Source organism: Aphelocoma coerulescens, chromosome 1, assembly GCF_041296385.1.
Source record: "Aphelocoma coerulescens isolate FSJ_1873_10779 chromosome 1, UR_Acoe_1.0, whole genome shotgun sequence".
NCBI lineage: Eukaryota > Metazoa > Chordata > Aves > Passeriformes > Corvidae > Aphelocoma > Aphelocoma coerulescens.
The window spans coordinates 316,020-335,530 of record NC_091013.1 but is presented as its reverse complement, the minus strand read 5'-3'; the positions used below and the strand labels follow the sequence as shown (position 1 = coordinate 335,530).

The following is a 19,511-nucleotide window of genomic DNA, read 5'->3' as shown; positions in this document are numbered from 1 at the left end:
GCTCACGTCCAGCCACTGTCACCAGCAATCCCAGGGGGTTTTGGTGACCCAAGTGAAGACCCAGCACTTGCCCTTGTTGACCTTCACACTGTTGGCCTGGACCCATTAGTCCAGCATGTCCAGATCCCTCTGCACAGCCTTCCCGCCCTCAGTAGATCCACATCCCAACCGTGTGTTGTCCACAAACTGAGGATGCACTCGATCGCTCCAATTAGACCATTAGTAACGCCCTGGGGAGCCCCAGCAGTGCCTGGCCCCACCCAGATGTGGCCCCATTCCCACCCCTCCCTGGCCTGGCCATCAGCCAGGTGTTCCCAACAAGGAGCTTCTGTCCCAGCCAGGCTGCAGGTGCTCCATGAGATGCCGGGGAGACAGAGATGGTGCCAAAGGCCTTGCTGAGCTTCAGGCAGGCACACCCACACCTGTCCCGCACCCACCAGGGTCACCCTGTCCCAGCACAAGACCAGGCGGGTGAGGCAGGACCTGCCTTTCCCAACCCCCAGCTGGATCTGATCTCCTGGTTGTCCTGCCCATGCTGTTGGACCCACAGGTGATCTGTTCTAGGGCCTCCCCAGCATCAGGAACAGAACAGGCGTGGACTTCCCTGGATCCTCCCTCCAGCCCTGGCTGGGGATAGGGTCACCAGGCACCTCTGGGGTCTGGGAATGCCCAGGGGACTGGGGCTGATGGGGGAGGATGGGTACGGTCTGGGTGAGCTCTGCTGCCTCCCAGGACCCTCCACGGATGGCCAAAGCTGGTGAGGACCAGTTGGAACAGCTCTGTGACCCCTCCACAGTTCCTGTGGTATCCCCAGGGATCCACTGGCCCCAGGGACCTGTGGGGTCCAAGCAGCTCAGCAGGTCACTGACCACTGTCTCCTGGGTACGTGGCCCAGTACGGACCAGTTCCTACTCCTAGTACAGACTAGTCTGACCCAGTCCCTGCTCCCAGTACAGACCAGTCTGACCCAGGATTGACCAGTCTGACCCAGTACAGATGAGTATGACTCAGTACAAGTACAGACCAGTCCAACCCAGTCTGCCAGCACAAACTAGTCTGACCCAATACAGGTAAGTCTAACCCTGTCCCCACTCCCAGTCCAGACCAGTCCAACCTAGTCCCCACTCCCAGTCTGTCCCTGTCTCTGCAGATGGGTCAGTGTTGGCAGAACGCCCAGGCCGGGCAGGCACCCGTGGTGCCACTGAGCTCCAGGCACCGTTCCTGTCCCTGCTTGGCCTGGCACTGTCTGGGGGTGTCCAGCACAGCCGGGAGGGCCCAGGACAGGGGGGGCTGTAGGGCAGGGTGTGTGAAGGACAGGCAGGGCCACAGGGCAGCACGGGGCCAAGGTACTTCCAGAATACTTTATTTTGTACATACAGTTTGTCAGCGTGCGGCAGCAGCCCCACAACTCCCGGAGCCCCCCAGAGCTGTGGAGCAGCAGTGCAGTGGGGCAGCACTGCCGTGGGGCAGCAGGCACGCACAGTCACCCCACAGCTGGGGAGGGGGGCTGGGGAGGTGGGGGACAGCCCTCGTGGGGCATTGGCTCTGGGACTGCCCACCCCACAGTCCCCCCAAGCCCTGCCAGCAGCTTCCCCTGCCCCTCACACCCCCCACACCCTGGGCACCCTGTCAGCTGGGGCAGTGGGATGCTGGCCCTGCCATGGGGCAGGAGGAGGGGTCAGACCATGACCCCCAGGCAGCCCCCATCCCACGGGACCCATCCTTGCCCCCCAGGCCCGGCTGCCCCCTGGGATAAAGTGCACATGAAGCCAGGATGGCGCTTGGGGGGCAAGCAAGGCCATAGGGCAGCTGTCGCTCCACACACCCCGCTGCAGCTGCAGGCTCCATCCTGCCCACAGCCGTGCCCACAGTGTCCTGCCTGTCACTGCAGGTAGCGATAGGCCTTGAAGCAGTGGTTGCCCGAGTCGGCCACGACAACGTGGCCGTCGGAGGTGAGTGCCAGCCCCTGTGGCCCGTACAGCGGGTCAGCCGCCGTGTTGATGTAGGACAGGAACGAGCCCGCGCTGTCAAACACCTGCAGGACGTGCACACGGCTGTCCCCAATGGCCCCATGGCCCAGGGACCCCCAGCCCCAATGGCCTCTGGCAGCTCTAAGCCCAGGGACCCCCAGCCCTGATAGCCCCCGGACCTGCAGGACGCATTCCCTGGCGGGGGGGATGTGGTCAAGATCCCTCCTTGGTCTATTCCAGTTAACCCAAGACCCTTCTCAGTTACTCCCAGTTGACTCCAGTTGCTCACAGTTGACCCTAGACCCCTGACTGTAGACCCTGCACAGCCTCTTCTCAATTGACCCGAGATCCTTTTCAGTTGCTCCCACTCAAACCCAGTTGCTTTCTGGTTCCCTCCAGGTGCCCCATAGCCTCTCACAGTAGATCATGTGGGTTGGGGGGGTCAGGGATGGGATGGGGAGGGGCCAGTGCTGGGCCCCCTGTGGCTGCAGTGGGGGTATGTATGCAGCTAGAGGTGTGGGTGCAGGTGTGTGTGCATGTACAGGGACATGTGTGGGTACAGGTGTGTGCACAGGTACAGCTGTGCAGGCACAGACACAGGTGTGCAGGCACAGGTGAATGTGCAGGTACGGGTGTGTCTGTGCAGGTACGGGTGTGCCTGTGCAGGCACAGGTGAATGTGCAGGTACGGGGGTGCCTGTGCAGGTACGGGGGTGCCTGTGTACATACGGGTGTGTCTGTGCAGGTATGGGGGTGCCTGTGCAGGTACGGGGGTGCCTGTGTACGTACGGGTGTGTCTGTGCAGGTATGGGGGTGCCTGTGCAGGTACGGGGGTGCCTGTGCAGGTACGGGGGTGGTACCTGGATGCGGCTGTTGCCCCAGTCGGCCACAATGATGTTGCCATTGCCGTCCACAGCCACCCCTGTGGGAGCGTTGAACTGCCCATTGCCCTCCCCATGCGACCCGAACTTGAACAGGAACTCGCCCTCTGCGTTGTACACCTGGTGGGCACAGAGGGGACAGTACATGGGAGTCATGGGGGGTCACTGCAGCCCCCCAGCCCCAATAGCACCGGGGGACCGCAGCACCTGCCGGTGGCTGCGCTCACCTTCACAGAGTGGTTGTGGAAGTCGGTCACCACGATCTCATTCTTGTTGTTGACAGCCACAAAATGGGGTCCTGGGGAGACAAAGGGGGCTCAGCCCAAATGGGACACAGGGAACTCATCCCCAAGACTGTGGGGCTCATCCCCAGGACTGGGAGGCTCAGCCCTGAGGGGAACAGAGGGGTTCAGCTCTGGCCCCATGGCAGGACCAGGATGGACCCAAAGCCCTGAAGCATGGACAGAGCCCAGAATTCAGAGCCCCCAGGATGGAGCCACTGCCAGAATCTGAGCCCAGAGCCCCGGCCCAGAACTGAATCCAGAACCTGTATCCAGAACCAAACCCAGTGGCCCAGCCTAGGCCACTGAGCTCAGAACCCAGACCCAAACCCAGAACTGAGCCCAGAACCTGGAATCACATCCCAGCCTGGGAACCAGAACCAAACCCTGAACCCAGAGTTTGGGATCTCAGTCCCAAACCAGAATCCAGAGACAGAACCTGGAACTGGATTGCCAGGCCAGAGCCCTGAACCTGGTGCTGGACCTAGAATCTGGCCCCCTATCCAGCCCCAAAACTCAGACCAGATCTCAGAACAAGTCCTGAGCCCAGAAACTGAACCCACAGCTCAGAACTGGATCCACAAAGCCGGTCTAGAACTGGAGCCTGGACCTGTCCCCCAGCCTCAGGCCATTCTTAGGGCTCCCAGCGCCACCAGCTGCCCCAGCGATGTGGGGCACGCAGTCCTGCATGCCCGGTCCCTGGGAGCCCGAGGCCTCACAGCCAGGGGTCCCAGGGATACCTGCAAACTGGCGCTCGGCAGTGCCGCGGGAGCCGAAACGTGCCACCAGCTTCCCGTTGGGCTGGAAGATGAAGACGCAGCAAGCCTTGTTGTCCACCACGATGATGTGCCCATTGCGGTCCACGGCGACGCCCTTGGGGCCCATCAGCCGCCCCGCGCCCAGCTTTGTCTGAGGGGGACAGAGAGTCAGGGTGACAGGTGCTGTGGACCCCCCACCCCACAGCTCCCCCCTCAGACCCCTGCATCCCTGCTTTCCCTCACCTTGAACTTGCCCTCAGGTGAGAACACGCTGACCCAGCGGTTGTCGTAGTCGGCCACGATGATGTCACCGTTGGTGTCCACTGAGACCCCTGTGGGGCGCTGGAGCTGCCCTGGGGAGCGACCCCGCACCCCGAAACGCAGCCGGAACTGCCCCTCATTACTGAACACCTGGGAGGGCAGCAGGGTCAGGGGAATCAGGGGCAACACCCCCACACCTTGAAATACAGCCAGAACTGCCCCTCATTGGGGAACAACTGCCGGGGCCAGGAGGGAGCAGGCGGAGTCAGTGAGGGTCCTGAGAGAGCTCAGGGATCCTAGGAGGGGACCATACTTGCACACATTGGTTACTACTGATGGGGTCAGTGGGCTCCTGGGGATCCAGGGTTACCCAGAGGGGTCAGTGGGGGATCCCAGGGGTCCATACCTGCATGCACTGGTTGCTGTCAGGGTCAGTGGGGGGTCAACAAGAGTCAGTGGGGATCCTGGGGGGTTTTGGAGGTCCCAAGGGTGTCCATACCTGCACACACTGGTTGTTGCTGTCAGCCACGACGATGCGGCCAGCGCTGGATGTGGAGATCCCCTGCAGGTTGGTGAACTCGCCCTTCTCCCGGCCACGGCTGCCTGCAGGCACCGGTCAGGGGGGCACAGGGGGTCCCAGGAGACCACTCACCACCCCAGTAAACCCCTGCTTCCCCTGGGGCCCTCCACCACCCCAGAGACCCCACCACCACCCCAGGAAGCCATGGGGAGCCCCAGGGAGACCCCACCCCTATGGCTGTGGGGAGCCGTAACGAGCCCCCATCATCCCAAGGCGCCCCCACTGCCCCAGGACCCCCGCGCCCCCTGCTCACCGACACGAAAGATGAGCTCGTCCTCAATGGGGTTCTCCTTGCGCTTGGCGCTGCCGTACATGCTGGCAGGGCGGCGCAGGGCCTTCTGCCGCACGTGCCCCCCTCCTGGGGACTTGACGCGGCGCTTGGCCTCCTCGGGGGACGGGGGCACATCGCTGGGGCGCAGGACCCGCGCGCGGAAGGGAGAGCCGCGCACGGGCTGCCCGTAGAGCAGAATGGACAGCACAAAGTCACCCTCGGCACGTGGCGTGTACACCAGCTCGTAGGTGCCATTGCGGTTGTCCTGCACCTCGGCCTCGGCCGCGGCGCCGTCGGGGCCCGTCACGGCGAAGCGCAGGCGAGCGCCACCGCTGCGCACCAGCGCCCCGTCCTTGTCCTTGGTGGTGACGCTGAGTGAGCAGGGCTGCCCCACCACAGCCTGGCGCAGCCCCTCGCCCGTGGCCACCGTGGTGTGCGCCGTGGCGCTGGTGGTCAGCAGCGCGCCCAGGTTCTGGATAGAGCGGCGCAGCCCCTCGGGCTCGGCGTGGAACTCGAGCTGCGCGTTCTCGTGCGGGTGCTCCGGGAAGGGTCGTGCCGCCAGCTCCCGCAGCCGCTCGCCCATCTGCTTTTGCACCAACAGCACCTCCGTGGCTGAGCCATGGTGCAGCGCCTGCTCTGTGAATGCGCAGCTGCTCAGGATGCTCTCCTGGCCCTGCCGCAGCACCTCCAGCTGCGCCTCCAGCACCTGTGGGGATGGCATATCCCTGTGGTGTCGGTGTGGGACCCCCACACCCAACACCTCTAACCACTGCTCCACCTGCACCCCAGCCACAGCCACAACTGCAACCCTGGTGCTGCACTGGGACCACAGCTGTTGTACCAGGGGAGCCACTGGCACTGGGCTTCAGCTGGGGCACCCCACACTCTCCCAGGAAAGGCTGGTGAGGGGCACAGAGGTGAGGGGCACAGGTGTGTTACCTGCTGCTTGGCAGCACAGGTGGCCTCCAGGTCACGCAGCAGCACCTCCCGCCGCTGCCGCAGCGCCGCCTCCAGCTCCTCGAAGCTGCTCCCGATCTCTGCCTCAGCCTCGGCCCGGCGTTGCCCCAGCTGCCGGCTGATCTCGGCCACCAGCCCCACAGCTGCTGCCAACTGCGGGAGCCTGGGGAGACACGGGGACCCCCTGAATTCGCAAACCCCCATCAACCCCACCTGAACCCCGAAGCTCCCCCCATCCAGCTGTGGTATCCTGCAGAAGGAGGACACAGGGACTCCCTGAACCCTCAAACCCCACAGTACCCGTGATGCCCTCAGCCACCTCTCTTGATGTGGATGGCATCAAGCTGGCACTGCAGCCTGTGGGAGTGGGGCCATGGGGACCCCAGGGACTCCCTGACCCCCGTACCTGGCACGCACAGCGTCAAGCTGGTGCTGCAGGGCTGCCTTGTGCTGCTCTAGCACATCGCGCAGCGGCACGGTGCGGTGGTCCCGGTGCTCCCGCCGCTCCCCTTCTGTGCACTCCCGGCACATGGCCGTCTCGCAGGGCTCGCAGTAGAACTCCATCACCTGCCACACCTGTGCTCACCGGCTGCCCCTCACCCCAGCCCACCCCAAACCACCTCCTGAGCCCACACAGCCTCTCCCAGACAGACTCCCTGGGCCCCTGCAGCCTCCCCAGACCCCCTCTGGACCCTTTCTCCAAGGCCTGCAGCTCCCCCAACCCCCTTGACCTTCACAGGCCTTCCAGATCCTCACAGATCTCCTTAGCCTTCCCCAGATCCCAGCCCCACTAAAGCCCTTCCAGATCCTGCAGGTCCCCAGTCCCCCCAAGTCCCACCAGCCCTCTGGACTTCCCCAGCCCTCCCAGACACGCGCAGCCCCACCAGGTCCCTGCAGCCACTCCCAAACACCCTGACCCCTACAGCCACTGCAGCCCTCCCGGCCCCTCGCCAGCCCCCGGCCCCCACCTTTCCCTCGTGGTTTGGGCAGCAAAGGGGTTGCCCGGTGGCCGCGCCCAGGGGGGGCAGGGGTGCAGGAGGGGCCCCGCGGGGGTCGGGGTCCCGCTGCAGCACCTCCATCAGGTTGGTGATGAAGAAGTTGTTGGGCAGCGCTGGGACCCCCCGCTCGGGCAGGATCGAGGTCTGGCGGCACACGGGGCACGACAGGGACAGGCTCTGGGCCGGAATGTAGTTCTGCAGACACCTGGGGTCACAGGGGTCATGGGGGTCATTGGGGTCAGGGGTCACATGAGGCATGGCAGGGACAGACTCTGGGCCAGGACATGAAGGGGGCAGGGGCAGGAATGGGAGCAGTGGGGGCCCAGAGGGTACATGGGGACAGATATGGGGACAACAAGGGGACAGATGAGGGGATGGATGGGGGGACAGGTCCAGCTGGGGATTGGGAATGTGGGATGGGGGTGGGGGCAGAACAGGAGGGTGAAGGGACAGATGGATGGATGGCGGGACAAGGGAATGGACAGGCAGGTTGATGGGGGGGACAGAAGGGGGAACTGGCCACCTAGGGTTGGGGGCAGGTAGGGAGTGGGATGGACAGACGAACACGAGGGTCAGGGTGCAGGACAGGGGCACACGGATAGGCCTGGGGACAGGCAGTGGCAGGGGGACAGATGGATGGACAGGGGGGCTGCACACAGTGACAGAGGGACGGGGGCAGCAGGATGGACAGATAGGGCGATGAGGAACACAGGGAGAGGGGGGCAGCGAGACAGATGGGAGGTTTGGGGTGCAGGCAGAGAGCAGGGGGAGGGACAGACAGACATGGGGGCTGTGTGGTGGAACACTGAGGTGTGGGAACAGGGTGGGAGGGACAGACAAACAAGGGGACAGATGGACAAGATGGTGAGGCTGCACAGCGTCACCCTGGGGTGCCAGAGGGGGACAGACGGACAGACAGACGGGGGGCTCCGCAATGTCACACTAGGATGGGAGACACAGATGGACAGACAGACGGGGGGCTATGTGGTGTCACACCAGGTGGGGGAGCAGCAGAGGAGCAGGCAGTCAGATGGACAGGATGGACACAGGGCAGCAGTGCCAGTGCCCCTGGGGAGATGGATGGATGAATAGATGGACAGACGGATAGATGGATGGATGGAGGGATGGATGGAGGGTGTGGGAGGCCGGAGCAGGGCCGGAGGGCTCTGGGAGCACAGAAAGAGGGGGTTATCAGCAACAAGACCCCCCCCACTCAGGGACCCCAGCCACAGCCCCCCCAGCACCCACACTCAAGAGGGCTCAGGGGCGGTGCAGCCCTCAGAGAGAAGTGGGGTGTGGGGGGCAGTGGGGTCCCAACCCTGCCATGGGCCATGGAATGCAGGGGGGTCCCAGCCCCCACCTCTGGTGGGAACAGAGAGGCTCGACCCCATCTCTCCCTGGTGAGGGCAGGGAGTGCAGGGGGGCCCTGGCTCACCACCAGCTGAGGGGAGTCAGGGGGCTGGGGGGGGTCTTGGCTCACACTGCAGGTTTAGGGGGTGCAGTGGGGCACATTGGGGATGCAACCAGTAGGGGGGCACAGGCTCAGGGACACAGGGGGATGCAGCAAGGCAGAGTGGGGCTAGGTGCACTGGGGGGCAGAGGGGATGGATGCTGGAGGGGGCAGAGGGGGCTGGGGGCACAGGGATGCAGTCAGGACATGAGGGGTGCATTGGGAGGATCACAGTGGTGGGGTTGCAGCCAGGACACAGTGGGGACGTGCTGGGGATGGATGCTGGCAGGGTGCAGAGGGCATGGGAGGGATGTAGGGGTACTCAGAGACAAGGTGGGGATGGAGAGTGGGTGCCAGGGCACAGAGGGTATACCGGGGGTGCAGTGGGGTCGAGGGACGGAGTGTAATGACAGGTCCCACCTCTCACAGAAGGTGTACAGGTAGGGATGGGGTTCAGGCAGTGCAGGGGGGACTCAGAAGGGGTTCAGGGGGTCTCACCCCTCAGAGAAAGTGTGCAGGCAGGGATGAGGTTTGGGAGGATGCAGGGGGTCTCAGGGTGGGTTTGGGAGGTCCCACCTCTCGCAGAAGGTGTGCAGGCAGGGCAGCACCTTGGGGTTGCAGTAGCGATCGAGGCAGATGCTGCAGACCAGGAACTGTTGATCAATCTGCCGCACCACTGGGCTGGCGGGCTCACGGCGGGCCATGGCGGCTCCTCAGCCTGGGAGGCACACCACAGTGAGGGGTGGGCACCCCACAACACCCCATGGGGCTCCATGGCACCCCACAGCCATCCCCAGCCCCAACCCACAGAGCCACACAACCCCCACCCACCCTGCAGGCTCGTGGTGGGCCATGGCAGACCCTCAGCCTAGGGATGGGGGGAATTTAAATGCGTGGGAGGCACTGCGTAGCACCCTGCGACCCACCACTCAACTCACAATGCCCCACAGCCCCCTGCCCACCCCACAGCTTCACAGAGGGCCATAACGGACACTCACCCTGTGGCAGGTGGGCGCAGCACCCCGGGGCGCCCACAGCCCTGACCCATGGCATCCACAGCACCCACCCCAAGGCATCGCACAGTCCCCGGCCCCACAGACACCTTGTGAGGCACACACAGGGACTCCCTCTGGCCCCCACCATGCCCATGACCCCTGGGCACCCAAAGCCAGCCCCACACGTACCCCCCAGCCTCACACACCACCGTGCCCCACGGCACCGCCCCACAGCCCCACCTACCCCCGGCCCCTCGGCACTCACTCATCCCACAGCCCCCTCTCCTTGTGCCCCATGGCACCCGCCCCACATCCATGGTAACCAATCGTCTACCCCATAGGGCACCCACAGGACCCACCCTCCTGCCCCATGGGGCACACCCCAACCCCTCCACCCTCCTCCTGAGCCCCCAGCACTCACCCAGCCCCCTGTCCCACGGGACACGCATCGCCCCGTCCCTCATCCCCTGTGCCCCACAGACCCCACATCGCACCCTGTCCCTCGCTCCCCGCTCCCCACAACCCCCCGTGCCCCATCACCCTCCGTCCCTCGCCCCGTCCCCTCACCCCGGCCCCGCTCCCGGCGCTGCGGCGGCTCCGCGCTCCAGGCCCCGGCCCCGCCCCGGCCGCCATTGTGCGGCACCGCCCCCCCCGCGGCACCGGGACATGGCGGAGGCCTGGGGGGTCCCACACCCCGCGGGTCCCCCGGGGGTCTCTCCCCCCAGTAATCCCACCCCACACCCCCTTTACGCACCCCACGCCCCACTCGTGGCCTCCCGCGCTCAGCCCCCGCCCTGGCCCCCAGCAGGACCCCCGGACCCCACTCACCCCCCCCGCAGCCCCCTCCGCGCTCCAGCCCGCGCCGCGGGACCCCACGGCGCATCCTCGGCCCCGGCCCGGGATGCGACAGGGAGGCGGCCGGGCCGGCCGGCACCAAGCGCGGTCTGGAGGGGGAGTTAAAACATGTCACCGCTTTCCTCTTTCACGGAACCCGCCCCCGAGGACTCCCTACTCGGGGGTGGCAAGGCGTCCCTCCAGGACACGCTGCCGCCCCCGAGTGGGGGGTTCGCGGGGAGGGTCCCCTGGGAAAGTGGGTAAAGTGACCCCTCAGCCCCCCCCCAACAGCAGTGGTCTCGCCTGGGCTGTGGCTCTGCAGTTGGGGGGGGCTCCGCGCATCCAGGGGTACCCGGCTGTTGCCACGGCAACCACATCCCGACCCCGAATTTGGGGGGTTTGACTCCAAATTGGAGGGGGAATAGGACTGGAGAATGTGGGCATACACTGGCGGGTGGGGGCACGGGGGGTGGGGGGTTACCAAGTGTCGGGTGACAGGTGGTATAAATTGGGGAGGGGGAGGAGGAATATAAAAGGGGGATAAACGGGGAATCAAGGGAAGGTCAAGGCGGACAGGTGGATATAAAGGGGGGCGGGGAGGATGCACAGGTAAAAAGAGAGGTAAAATAGGAGTTATAGAGGAGCAGTATAAAGAAGGTACAGGCGGGCTACAAAGGGGCTTATAAAGGGGAGGATGGGAGTAAAGCCAGAGCCCAGTAGGCCCGTCCCAGCCCCTCCGTTTGTAGGGAGCCCACACTTCTTCCCAGCTGCCACAGCTCCTCCTCCACGTGGGACACCCCCACCACCATCACCCCCTCAGCTGATACCCCTCCGCCCCACAGGGCAGGGGCCGCACCCCATTCAGAACATGGGGAGCCCCTCACTGTGGCATCAATCTCACATGCTGCAGCTTCCCGGGGAATTCCAGCAGGTTTCTGGCTGGCTCCTTTGGGTGAGGCAGGGCAATGAGCGGTCCCTCATGGACAGAGGATCCTGGCAGAGCTGGAGCTCAAGGGGTGCAGAGGGGGTGCCCCCACCCCCAGCCAGGTCACTGCAGGAATAGGCCATGGGGGGAATGATGGCCATAGGGACAGGAAGGTCCTGACCGAGCCCAGGGGAGCACATGGACCCCCAGCCCTTTGGAGACCCATAGGAGAGAAGCAGCTCCAGGATAGACCCAGAGCTCTGCCATGAACCAGCCCCCGAGTAAATTTGTCCCCATCCACGTGCGGGGCCCCAGCACGGTCCCCTGACCCTCCACCTTGGCCCCAGTGTCTGGAAGGTTCTGCAGCCAGGCCAGACCTGGTGGTGCAGCCAGCACAGTCCCCCTAGAGCAAGGACGACCGTGAGGGTGATAGGGGGCCAACCGGCCCTGGAACACAGGACCCATCCTCAGGACCTTCCACTCCCAGCCAGGCACCACCAGAAGCAGCAGAAAGCACTGAGGTTCAGCATGTCCCAGAGGCACCTACAGCAAGCAGGGATCAAGTGCTGGGACATCTGTGGCACAGGAGGATCAAGTGGGCTCTCCTCCACCAAGGACCTCCCCAGCCCTCCACCCTCACCTCCAGTGGCTCCTCAGCCCTGCAGAAACCCCTGGCCCTTCCCCAATATCCCACACGGCCTGGTGGATGGGCCTGTGGGGACAGAGCAGGTGCTGGAGACTCCCTGCTGGGGAACAGGGTGACAACCCACCCGACTCTCGTAGCTCAGTGTGGCCAGTGATCGCCTACATCCATGTCTGGGGCAGGACTCCATAGGAGGGTTTCAGTGTTCCAGGGGGTCGGGGCAGGGAGAGGTGTCCTGGAAGAACGTTCAGGGGGTTGGGAATCTCCTGGGGTTTTCTGAAGGGAGTGTCCCAGGGGGCAGTCAGTGTCCTGGGAGGTGTCTAAGGGTCCCAGGGGAACGGCAGCTAGAATGGTAAAAGGTTGAAGGGCGATGCAGGAGGGCCTCGGATGGCACTGGCCCCAGTGCCTGGCCTGGGGAATCTTTCCTATGGAACCCCCGAGCCCTCAGTGCCACCAGTGGGACAGTGTTGATGGTGCCAGGAACCCCAGGCTGATCCCACCCAGCTTCCTCCTGCAGGGCCCCCCATCCCCATCCCGTCCCCATTTACTCCCACCTGGTCCTGGCTCATGCTGGTGCCACGGGGTCGGAGCAAGGGGCGGCCCCCTTCACCAGACACAAGTGAGCAGGGCCCCCCAAGCCCCTTGGTCGCCCCCCAGAGCCATCTCTCCAGTGCTCCAGCTCGTTCCCCTTCCAAGCCTGGGGCCCCTACAAGCAGAAGCCAGTCTCCCCTGCCCTAGGGCTCCATCATGGAGTCCTCACTGTTTTGGGGCTCATGCCCCTGTCTCCCACCTGGCCTGGCAGCCCCAGCTCCCAGAGTGCAGCCCCTCCTTGTCCCAGCCATAGCCCCACACACACTGATCCGTACCATTTATTCAGGGTTTGACAGAAGTCAGGGGGTTGGGGGGGGTCAGACCGTCACCAGGGCGGGGCAGGGGGAAGTCGGATCCCGACATTAAATTATAGGTTAAATTAATGAGCAAGAAAAAACAACAGTTTTGTCTCAGGAGAAAGTGCCCAAGTGCGGGGGTGGGCAGGGGGCCCCTCGTGGGGTGGGGGTGAACCCTGGGTGGGTCCCCAGCCCGCCATGTGCAGCACATGTGCCCCAGCCCCAGGACACACATGTGCCTGCACACGGACGTGCATGGACACGCGTGCACCCCCCTGTGCCCCCGCTGACGTTTGGTCCCTGCTTGGAGCTCCCCTGTCCTCTCCCAGGGGACCTGTGCCTGGCCAGCAACTCCCCCCTGCCACTAGCAGCAAGGCACAGGCACCCCTCACCAGCCCAGCTCAGGCTGCCACAGCCCCAGGGAAGCAGGGGGCTCTTTGGGGGGTGCAGCCCCTCATGAACCAGGAGTGCAAGAGTGGCCACCCTGGAAACACCCGTGAACGGCCTGGAGGGAGCCAGGCTGTCCCTGGCACTGGAAGGCAGAGCAGGAGCCCCCCGGGTGCCAAGTGCAGGGGGGAGGCCCCACAGCTCCCCCTGACATAGGGGGAACCTGGCTGTTCCGGTGCTGCCCCCACCCAGCTCCACAGTGCCACAGGGCAGGGGTCTCCCTGGGGGGAAGTAGGCAGGGGGCCTGGGAGGGGTGGACCCTCATCCTGCCCCGGGGAGGCAGAGGGGGGACAGTGGAGGGTCCTGGCTCACCCCAAGGTGAGTGGGGTGTCCGGGGGGAGCAGCCCAGCAAGGGGGGTATCCCCAGCCCCTTAGGAGTGCCAGGGGAAGGGGGGGCTCCAGCTGTCTGCTGTGTGGGGTCTGTGCTGAGGAGCTGCTGCACCCTGCCCTGAGGAGGGGCTGTGGGATGGGGGGGCCCCAGTCCACTGGCAGCTCCCCACACCTGATGGCCCCCCCATCCAAGACCGGGCCCAGGCTGTGGCCCCACAAGCCCCCGGCCACAACTGAGGTCCATGTGTGCCCCATGGTGGGGCTCCTCCATCTGGGGGGGCATGGGGGGCTCACTGCTCTTCCAGCCAGGAGGGCTTCTCGGCGCCAGGGGTCTTGAGCTTGATGTTGAACTGCTTGAGGGTCTGCTCAAGCTGCTGCTGGTTCCCAGCAAAGTACGCAGAGATGGCGTTGTGGAACAGCAGCAGTTGCTTGTGCATCACCTTGATCTGGGGGGAGGGAAGGGGAACACAATTGGGGGGGGCTTGACCCCACTCCAGCAGCACAGAAAAGGGGTTGGAAAGCCCTCTGAGACCCCGCGAGAGCCACCGCTCCCCCTGCGCACTGCCCATCCCACCCCTGATTCATGTCCTCGAGTGACAAATCCAACATGGCTGTCAAATCCCTGCAGGAACCCCATCTCTGTGCCTCCTATCCCTGCACTTCCCATCCCCATCCCACATCCCCCATCCCTGTCCCAAATGCCCCCTCCTCATGTACCCCATCTCTGCACCCCCCACCTCTGTCTTGCATCCCCCATTCCTGTGCCTCCCATCCCCACCCCACCCCTCCAATCTCCACACCTCACATCCCTGCACTCACCTTGTTCTCCTCCAAGAATTTGAGCTTGATGGCCACATCTGCCCGCAGTTTCTCATACTTGTCCTTGTGGCTCTGGAACTGGCTCTGGGCTGCGTCCAGGCGGCTCACAGCGCCGGCATCGCGTGGGCCCATACTCAGCTCCTCCAGGTCTGTGCGGTACGCGTCATACTCCAACCTGCAGAGGATCCCCGGCATTGGTGACCCACCTCCAGATCTCCCCAGCACCCGAGCCCCCCTGAGCTCCCTGTCCCACCTCGCCGTCTCATACTGCTTGACTGTCATAAGCGTGTCCTCCATGGTCTTGTTGACCAGCGTGTTGATGCTGGACACAAAGAAGTTGACAGCACCCAGCAGCGTCTCCCCGTTCTTGCACAGCAGTTTCTGCGTCTCTGCATTGTACCCAAACTCCTCCTGGGGACAGAGGGATGGGGCACAGGTGAGGAGCTGTGGGTCATAGCCCCACTCCCCTCCATCAAGGGTGCTGGGGGAAAAGCCCCCTGAGACCACTGAGCCCAACCATGACCCTGAACCACCAAGCCCAGCACCAGCATGCACATTCAGTCCTGTGCAGATGCTGTTCCTGCCCTGGTGTCCACATGTGACTCCCCAAGTCCTGATCCTCCACAAGCCCTAGTGTCAGGCCCCAGCTGCCCCTGCCCCCCCTAGCCCTAGCGTCCAGGTGTCCCCTCCAAGTCCTGGCACTCCCCATCCCCTCCAGCCCTGGTGCCCAGGTGTCCCTGCCCTCACTCCAGTGTCCCCCTAGCCCTGGCACACCTGGAGCTCAGGGGATTTCTGGCTGAGGTCGGCAAAGGCGTCCCCCAGGGCATGCTGGGTCTGCACGAGGCTGTAGAGGTGGGCCGTGAGTGCCCGTGCCAGATGCAGGACGCTCTCATACTTGCGCTTGGTTTCACGTAGCAGCTCAATCTGAGTCTCCAGCTCCAGGTCCACTGTGCGGGACCCCCGTCCGAACCGCTCCGAGAGCAGCTGCTTGGTGCACTGCAGGAGAGGGAAATGAGGGCCCCCCAAGACATGTGTGAGCCCCTGAACCGCTCAGAGAGCAGCTGCTTGTGGGACGGGGTCAGGAAGGCCGGCTGGTGTCCCCCCACCCTGGGATCCCCTCACCCCTCACCTTGTAGGTGTTGATCCCCCACTTCTTGACGATATCAAACTTCTCGACGGCAATGCCACGCACAACCTCCTCTCCGCCAGGGGGGGGTCCGGGGGGTGGTGGGTGCAGCCCGGGGCCTGGCACAGGGACAGGGATGGGGACAGGACCTGGCACCAGCTCCAGGAGGGCAGCAGCCACAGGGGACTGGGCAACGCCAGCCTCCAGAGCCCTCAGCCTGGAGCCGTTGTTTCCACAGCAGCATCCCCAGCTCTGAGTACATGCCCAGCACTGGGCTCACAGGCATCATGGTGGGGACCCTGCTCCTGCCCTGAGGAACTCACACAGGGGCTCAGACCCCAGCCCAGCCATGTCTGCTTGCACAGCAGGGCCCAGGCCCTGCCCCATCCTGGTGACCACCCTCACCAGGCCAGATATGGGGGGAACAGCACCCAGCAGCACTGGGGGACCCTCAGGTGGGCTCCAGGGGCAGGGTGGGCCGCCCTGGCCAGGACCCACCTCTGAGCCCCCAGTGCTGTCCTCTGTCCCAGCACAAGGATCAGCACCAGGACTGGGCTCTGTCCATGACACAGCTGCCATGGGGGCTCTTACCAATGTCCCTAGGGAGGCCTGGGGCTCCCAGACGCAAGGCATGCCCTGAGGTGGAGTGAGGGGCGCAGTACCTGCGGGAGCAGCGGCCGGGCGGGCCATCCTACGGGCAGCAGGCGCGCTGGGGGGCAACGACGGTCCTCGGGGTGGGTGAGGGTGGACAAGAGAGCCTGGAAATGGGGGGGCTGCGGGAGCTGAGCAGGGTGGGGCAGGACAGGATAGGGGGCACAGGGCATGGGACAGTGGGGTGGCCAGGGCAGTGGGGACGGGGGGCAGGGGACAGGGACGAGTGCGCGGACGGGCGGCAGCAGGAGAGCGATGGCAGCAGGTGAGCGTTGGAACCCAGAGACACGGCTAGAGCCACACAAATGGACTCCCCACCCCAGGGAACCCCCCCTCTGGCCCGTATGCAGGAATCCCTGCACCCCAAGAGCTGGGTAGGCCTGGCATCACAGGGAAGTGGGGACACGGGGCCAGCAGTGGCGGTGCTCCGGGGAAGCGCACACACGCACGCTCACCCCCTCTGCCCACATGGACCCTCCTCAAGCCCTGTGGGCACAGGGACGACCCCGGGGGGACCCTCAGGGAGAGATCTGCAGGAACAAGGACAGCGGTGTCAGGTCTCCCAGGGTGCAGAGCCCAACTGGTCCTGCTGTGGCCTGGTCTGACTGGGACAGTGAGAAGAGGTCAGTAGGGAGTGGGCTTGGGGCCCCCTGCCTGCCCCTCCATCCCCAGCACACTCCAGAGCTCCTGCTGCGTATGGACTGGGACAGAGCTGGGATCCTCCACCAGAGGAGGGACTCAATCCCATTGGGATGTCCCGAGCAAGGGGATGAGGATTCTCCAGCAGAGATCCCACCCTGTGATAGAGGAGCAACCCAGCCCAGGGAGAGCGGGGCTGGGGGCAGCAGCCCCTCCTCTGCCATCAGCACACACCCCACACGTTGCCTCTGCACAGGACCCGAGCCCAGCGGGAACAGAGCTCCCCCCCAGGAGACACTTTGGCTGGGCCTTGTGTCACAAGTGGGGGGAATGAGGGGAGCTGAGCCCCTTCCTTCTGTGATGATCCCCATTCCCTGCCAGCCCAGCCCCACTACCTTTGATGGTGCCGGTGGGGATGATGCCCTCGGCTGTGCCCCCGTAGCCACCTGACACGATGCTGGTCTCATTCAGGTTGGGGCCTGACACCATCACCTGCTGCAGGTCCTGGGGGGCAGAGGAGCACAAGGGGCTGAGATGCACAGACAGCACAGCCCTGGTACAACCTCAAACACTCCCCTCAGGTCCCCGGGCCCACAGACCTGCTCCAGGCCATCGTCCTCAGGCAGGCTGCTGGTGTCCCCGTTGCTGCTGATGGGGATCTCCATGGTGGCTGCCTTGCTCAGGATCCCGTCTGACATCCTCAGGGCCTGCAGGGACACAAATGAGGTGCTGGGGACAGGACCACCCCCAGGCCGGGGTCACCAGCCAGTACCCACAGGGCCCTGGCAGAAGGGGACAGCAGGAGGGTTACAGGCGGGGGGAGGGGCCCACATCGGCACCTGCTGGCACTGAGCACTCTGCTCCTGCCCAGCGCCTCCTGCACCCGCTGCCCAGCCCGGCTCGGCCGTCTCTTGGGACACCCCTGGCTCCCAGAACAGACCCGTAGAGTGGCACATCCCAGAGGCGCCGACCCCAACCCCAGCCTCAGCCCCGGCCCCACTGTGGCTCCCACCCCATCGTGCCCAGGGCTCCCGGTTTCCCCGGCCCCTTGGGCCGCACTCCGTGCCCCTCTCACAAACCCCGCCGGGGATCCCCGCGTCCCGCAGACCCTGCCCTAGGACACGGGCGCTAGCAGCGCCCAGCGCGGCCCCGGCAGAAGGGCGCCAAGAGCCACGTCCGCAGCCGCCGGGGAGCGGCGGGGGGGCCGCTGCTCCCGGACCGGTCCGGGCACATTCCAGGGCAGGCGGGGCCTGGGGCGGGCTCCCGAGAGCCCGTTACCTGTGACCTGTCCCCTTCCCGGCAGGGACACGGCCCGGCCCAACTCTGGGGTCGAACCCTGCGGGCAGAGGCAGTCACCGCCCAGCGCCATCCCCGCCGGAGAACGGCCCCGCACCCCCCGCGGCGGGGCGGGGGCAGCGTTGGAACGGACCCCTCCGCAGCCACGCACGGCAGGGCCCGCGGCGGGACCGATCTCCGAGGGAACCCCCGGTGGCTGCTCCTGGCGGAACCGGCCCCAGTGGGCGACGGTGGCCCCAGCCTCGCTCCCGGGGCTCTCCAGGCCCCAGTCCACCGGCCCCGCGACCGCTCACCCTGTCCAGTCTCCCCGACCCACCCCCGGCCCCACCTGCGCCCCGGCCCCGCCGGGCCCCCCCGCGCCGCTCCCGCTCCGCCTCGGCCCGGACGCGCCGGAAGTGGCGTCAGTGTCCTGGAAGTGGCGTAATCGCTGAGCCGGACGGAAGTGGCGTCGCTGGAGACCGCCCGCCGAGCGCGGAGGGACCGGGCCCGAGCCCGGGCCCGGGATGGACCCGGCGGCCGAGCACCGGCAGCAGCTCCGCAGCGTGAGCGGTTGGGCCGTGCGGGGGGAAGCAGGGTGTCCTGAGTGGTGCCGGGGCTGTCGGTTTGGTGGCGGGTCCCGGTGTGTCCCAAGGGCTGCGGCTGCGGGATCTCCAGGTCCCGGGTTCGCAGGAGAACCGGTGGGGCCTGGAAGGGACCTGGACGTCTCGGGCTGGCCGTAGGGCACGCCGGGGGTCCCGGTGCGTTTCGGGGATCGCGGACTGGCTCCCCCCGGTGTGACCCCCGCCTGCCCCCCAGCTGCGGGACTTCCTGCTGGTCTACAACCGCATGACCGAGCTCTGCTTCCGCCATTGTGTCTGCAACCTCAACTACCGGCTGCTCACGGGCCGCGAGGTGAGCTGGGCGCGGGAGCCTGGGGGTCGGGTGTCCCCCCGCCCCCTGACCCCGTCCCACTCCTCCCGCAGGAGTCGTGCCTGGACAGCTGCGCCGCGAGGCTGGTCCGTGCCAACCACCGCCTCATGGGCGCCTACGTGGGACTGGTACCGGCACTGCTGCAGCGCCGTGCAGCCGAGCACGGGACAGCAGCGCGGCCGCCCGGACTCCCGGCCTCCCCAGACCCGGCCCCGGGCCCCGCCGAGCCCTCGCCAGACGCCCCCCTTGCCAGCACGTAGCAGCACCCGGGCACAGCTTCCCACGGCAGCTGGACGCGACTGGCACCACCCCTGCCCTTGGCCCCGGGAGCCCCCAGCAGCAGCTGGGCTCTGCAGGGCACAGGGGCTGTGAGGCACAGGAACGGGAGGAAAGCCCCCCGAGCCCTCGTGGTTGTGGATTTCTGGGAAGTGGATTGTTCGTCCCAATAAAACATCTTTACAGGAATGGCTTAGTGGGACATGCAGGAAGGGCACCAGAGCCCTGGCCCCTGCTCCCTGTTGAGGCAGGGGTGTGCTGGGGGGAGCCTGTGGCACAACTGGGAATCCAGGGAATTCCCCCAACTGTGAGACAAACACCTCCCCAC

The 19,511-nt window shown here is 65.6% G+C and overlaps 3 protein-coding genes across 9 annotated transcripts; 1 reads left to right on the top strand and 2 right to left on the bottom strand.

The window, feature by feature from the left end:
- Positions 1-1,347: 1,347 nt before the first annotated feature.
- Positions 1,348-10,354, bottom strand: TRIM3 (tripartite motif containing 3). Of its 4 annotated transcripts, none has more exons than XM_069017231.1 (12): positions 10,230-10,354; positions 8,983-9,124; positions 6,927-7,161; positions 6,365-6,525; positions 5,941-6,121; positions 4,984-5,707; positions 4,650-4,753; positions 4,133-4,300; positions 3,872-4,040; positions 3,078-3,148; positions 2,830-2,970; positions 1,348-2,035 (listed from the first exon to the last, which is right to left on the bottom strand). In XM_069017231.1, exons 2-12 carry the CDS (start codon positions 9,108-9,110, stop codon positions 1,883-1,885), a joined length of 2,235 nt encoding a protein of 744 aa, XP_068873332.1. In that variant the 5' UTR covers positions 9,111-9,124; positions 10,230-10,354; the 3' UTR covers positions 1,348-1,882. The 4 variants fall into 4 exon arrangements, with proteins under 4 accessions (XP_068873332.1, XP_068872462.1, XP_068875015.1 ...); XM_069016361.1 differs by lacking the exon at positions 10,230-10,354 and adding an exon at positions 9,969-10,027; XM_069018914.1 differs by lacking the exon at positions 10,230-10,354 and adding an exon at positions 9,969-10,027 and having other exon boundaries at positions 7,032-7,161.
- Positions 10,355-12,656: 2,302 nt separating this feature from the next.
- Positions 12,657-18,424, bottom strand: ARFIP2 (ARF interacting protein 2). 4 transcript variants are annotated; one of them, XM_069021695.1, is made up of 9 exons: positions 18,327-18,424; positions 17,302-17,409; positions 17,098-17,206; positions 16,075-16,194; positions 15,416-15,531; positions 15,061-15,282; positions 14,540-14,697; positions 14,287-14,461; positions 12,657-13,913 (listed from the first exon to the last, which is right to left on the bottom strand). In XM_069021695.1, exons 2-9 carry the CDS (start codon positions 17,398-17,400, stop codon positions 13,758-13,760), a joined length of 1,155 nt encoding a protein of 384 aa, XP_068877796.1. In that variant the 5' UTR covers positions 17,401-17,409; positions 18,327-18,424; the 3' UTR covers positions 12,657-13,757. The 4 variants fall into 4 exon arrangements, with proteins under 4 accessions (XP_068877796.1, XP_068877037.1, XP_068876269.1 ...); XM_069020936.1 differs by having other exon boundaries at positions 16,075-16,170; positions 18,327-18,398; XM_069020168.1 differs by lacking the exon at positions 18,327-18,424 and adding an exon at positions 17,782-17,861.
- Positions 18,424-19,372, top strand: TIMM10B (translocase of inner mitochondrial membrane 10B). Its single transcript, XM_069023694.1, has 3 exons — positions 18,424-18,540; positions 18,794-18,889; positions 18,961-19,372. Exons 1-3 carry the CDS (start codon positions 18,502-18,504, stop codon positions 19,165-19,167), a joined length of 342 nt encoding a protein of 113 aa, XP_068879795.1. The 5' UTR covers positions 18,424-18,501; the 3' UTR covers positions 19,168-19,372.
- Positions 19,373-19,511: the final 139 nt, after the last annotated feature.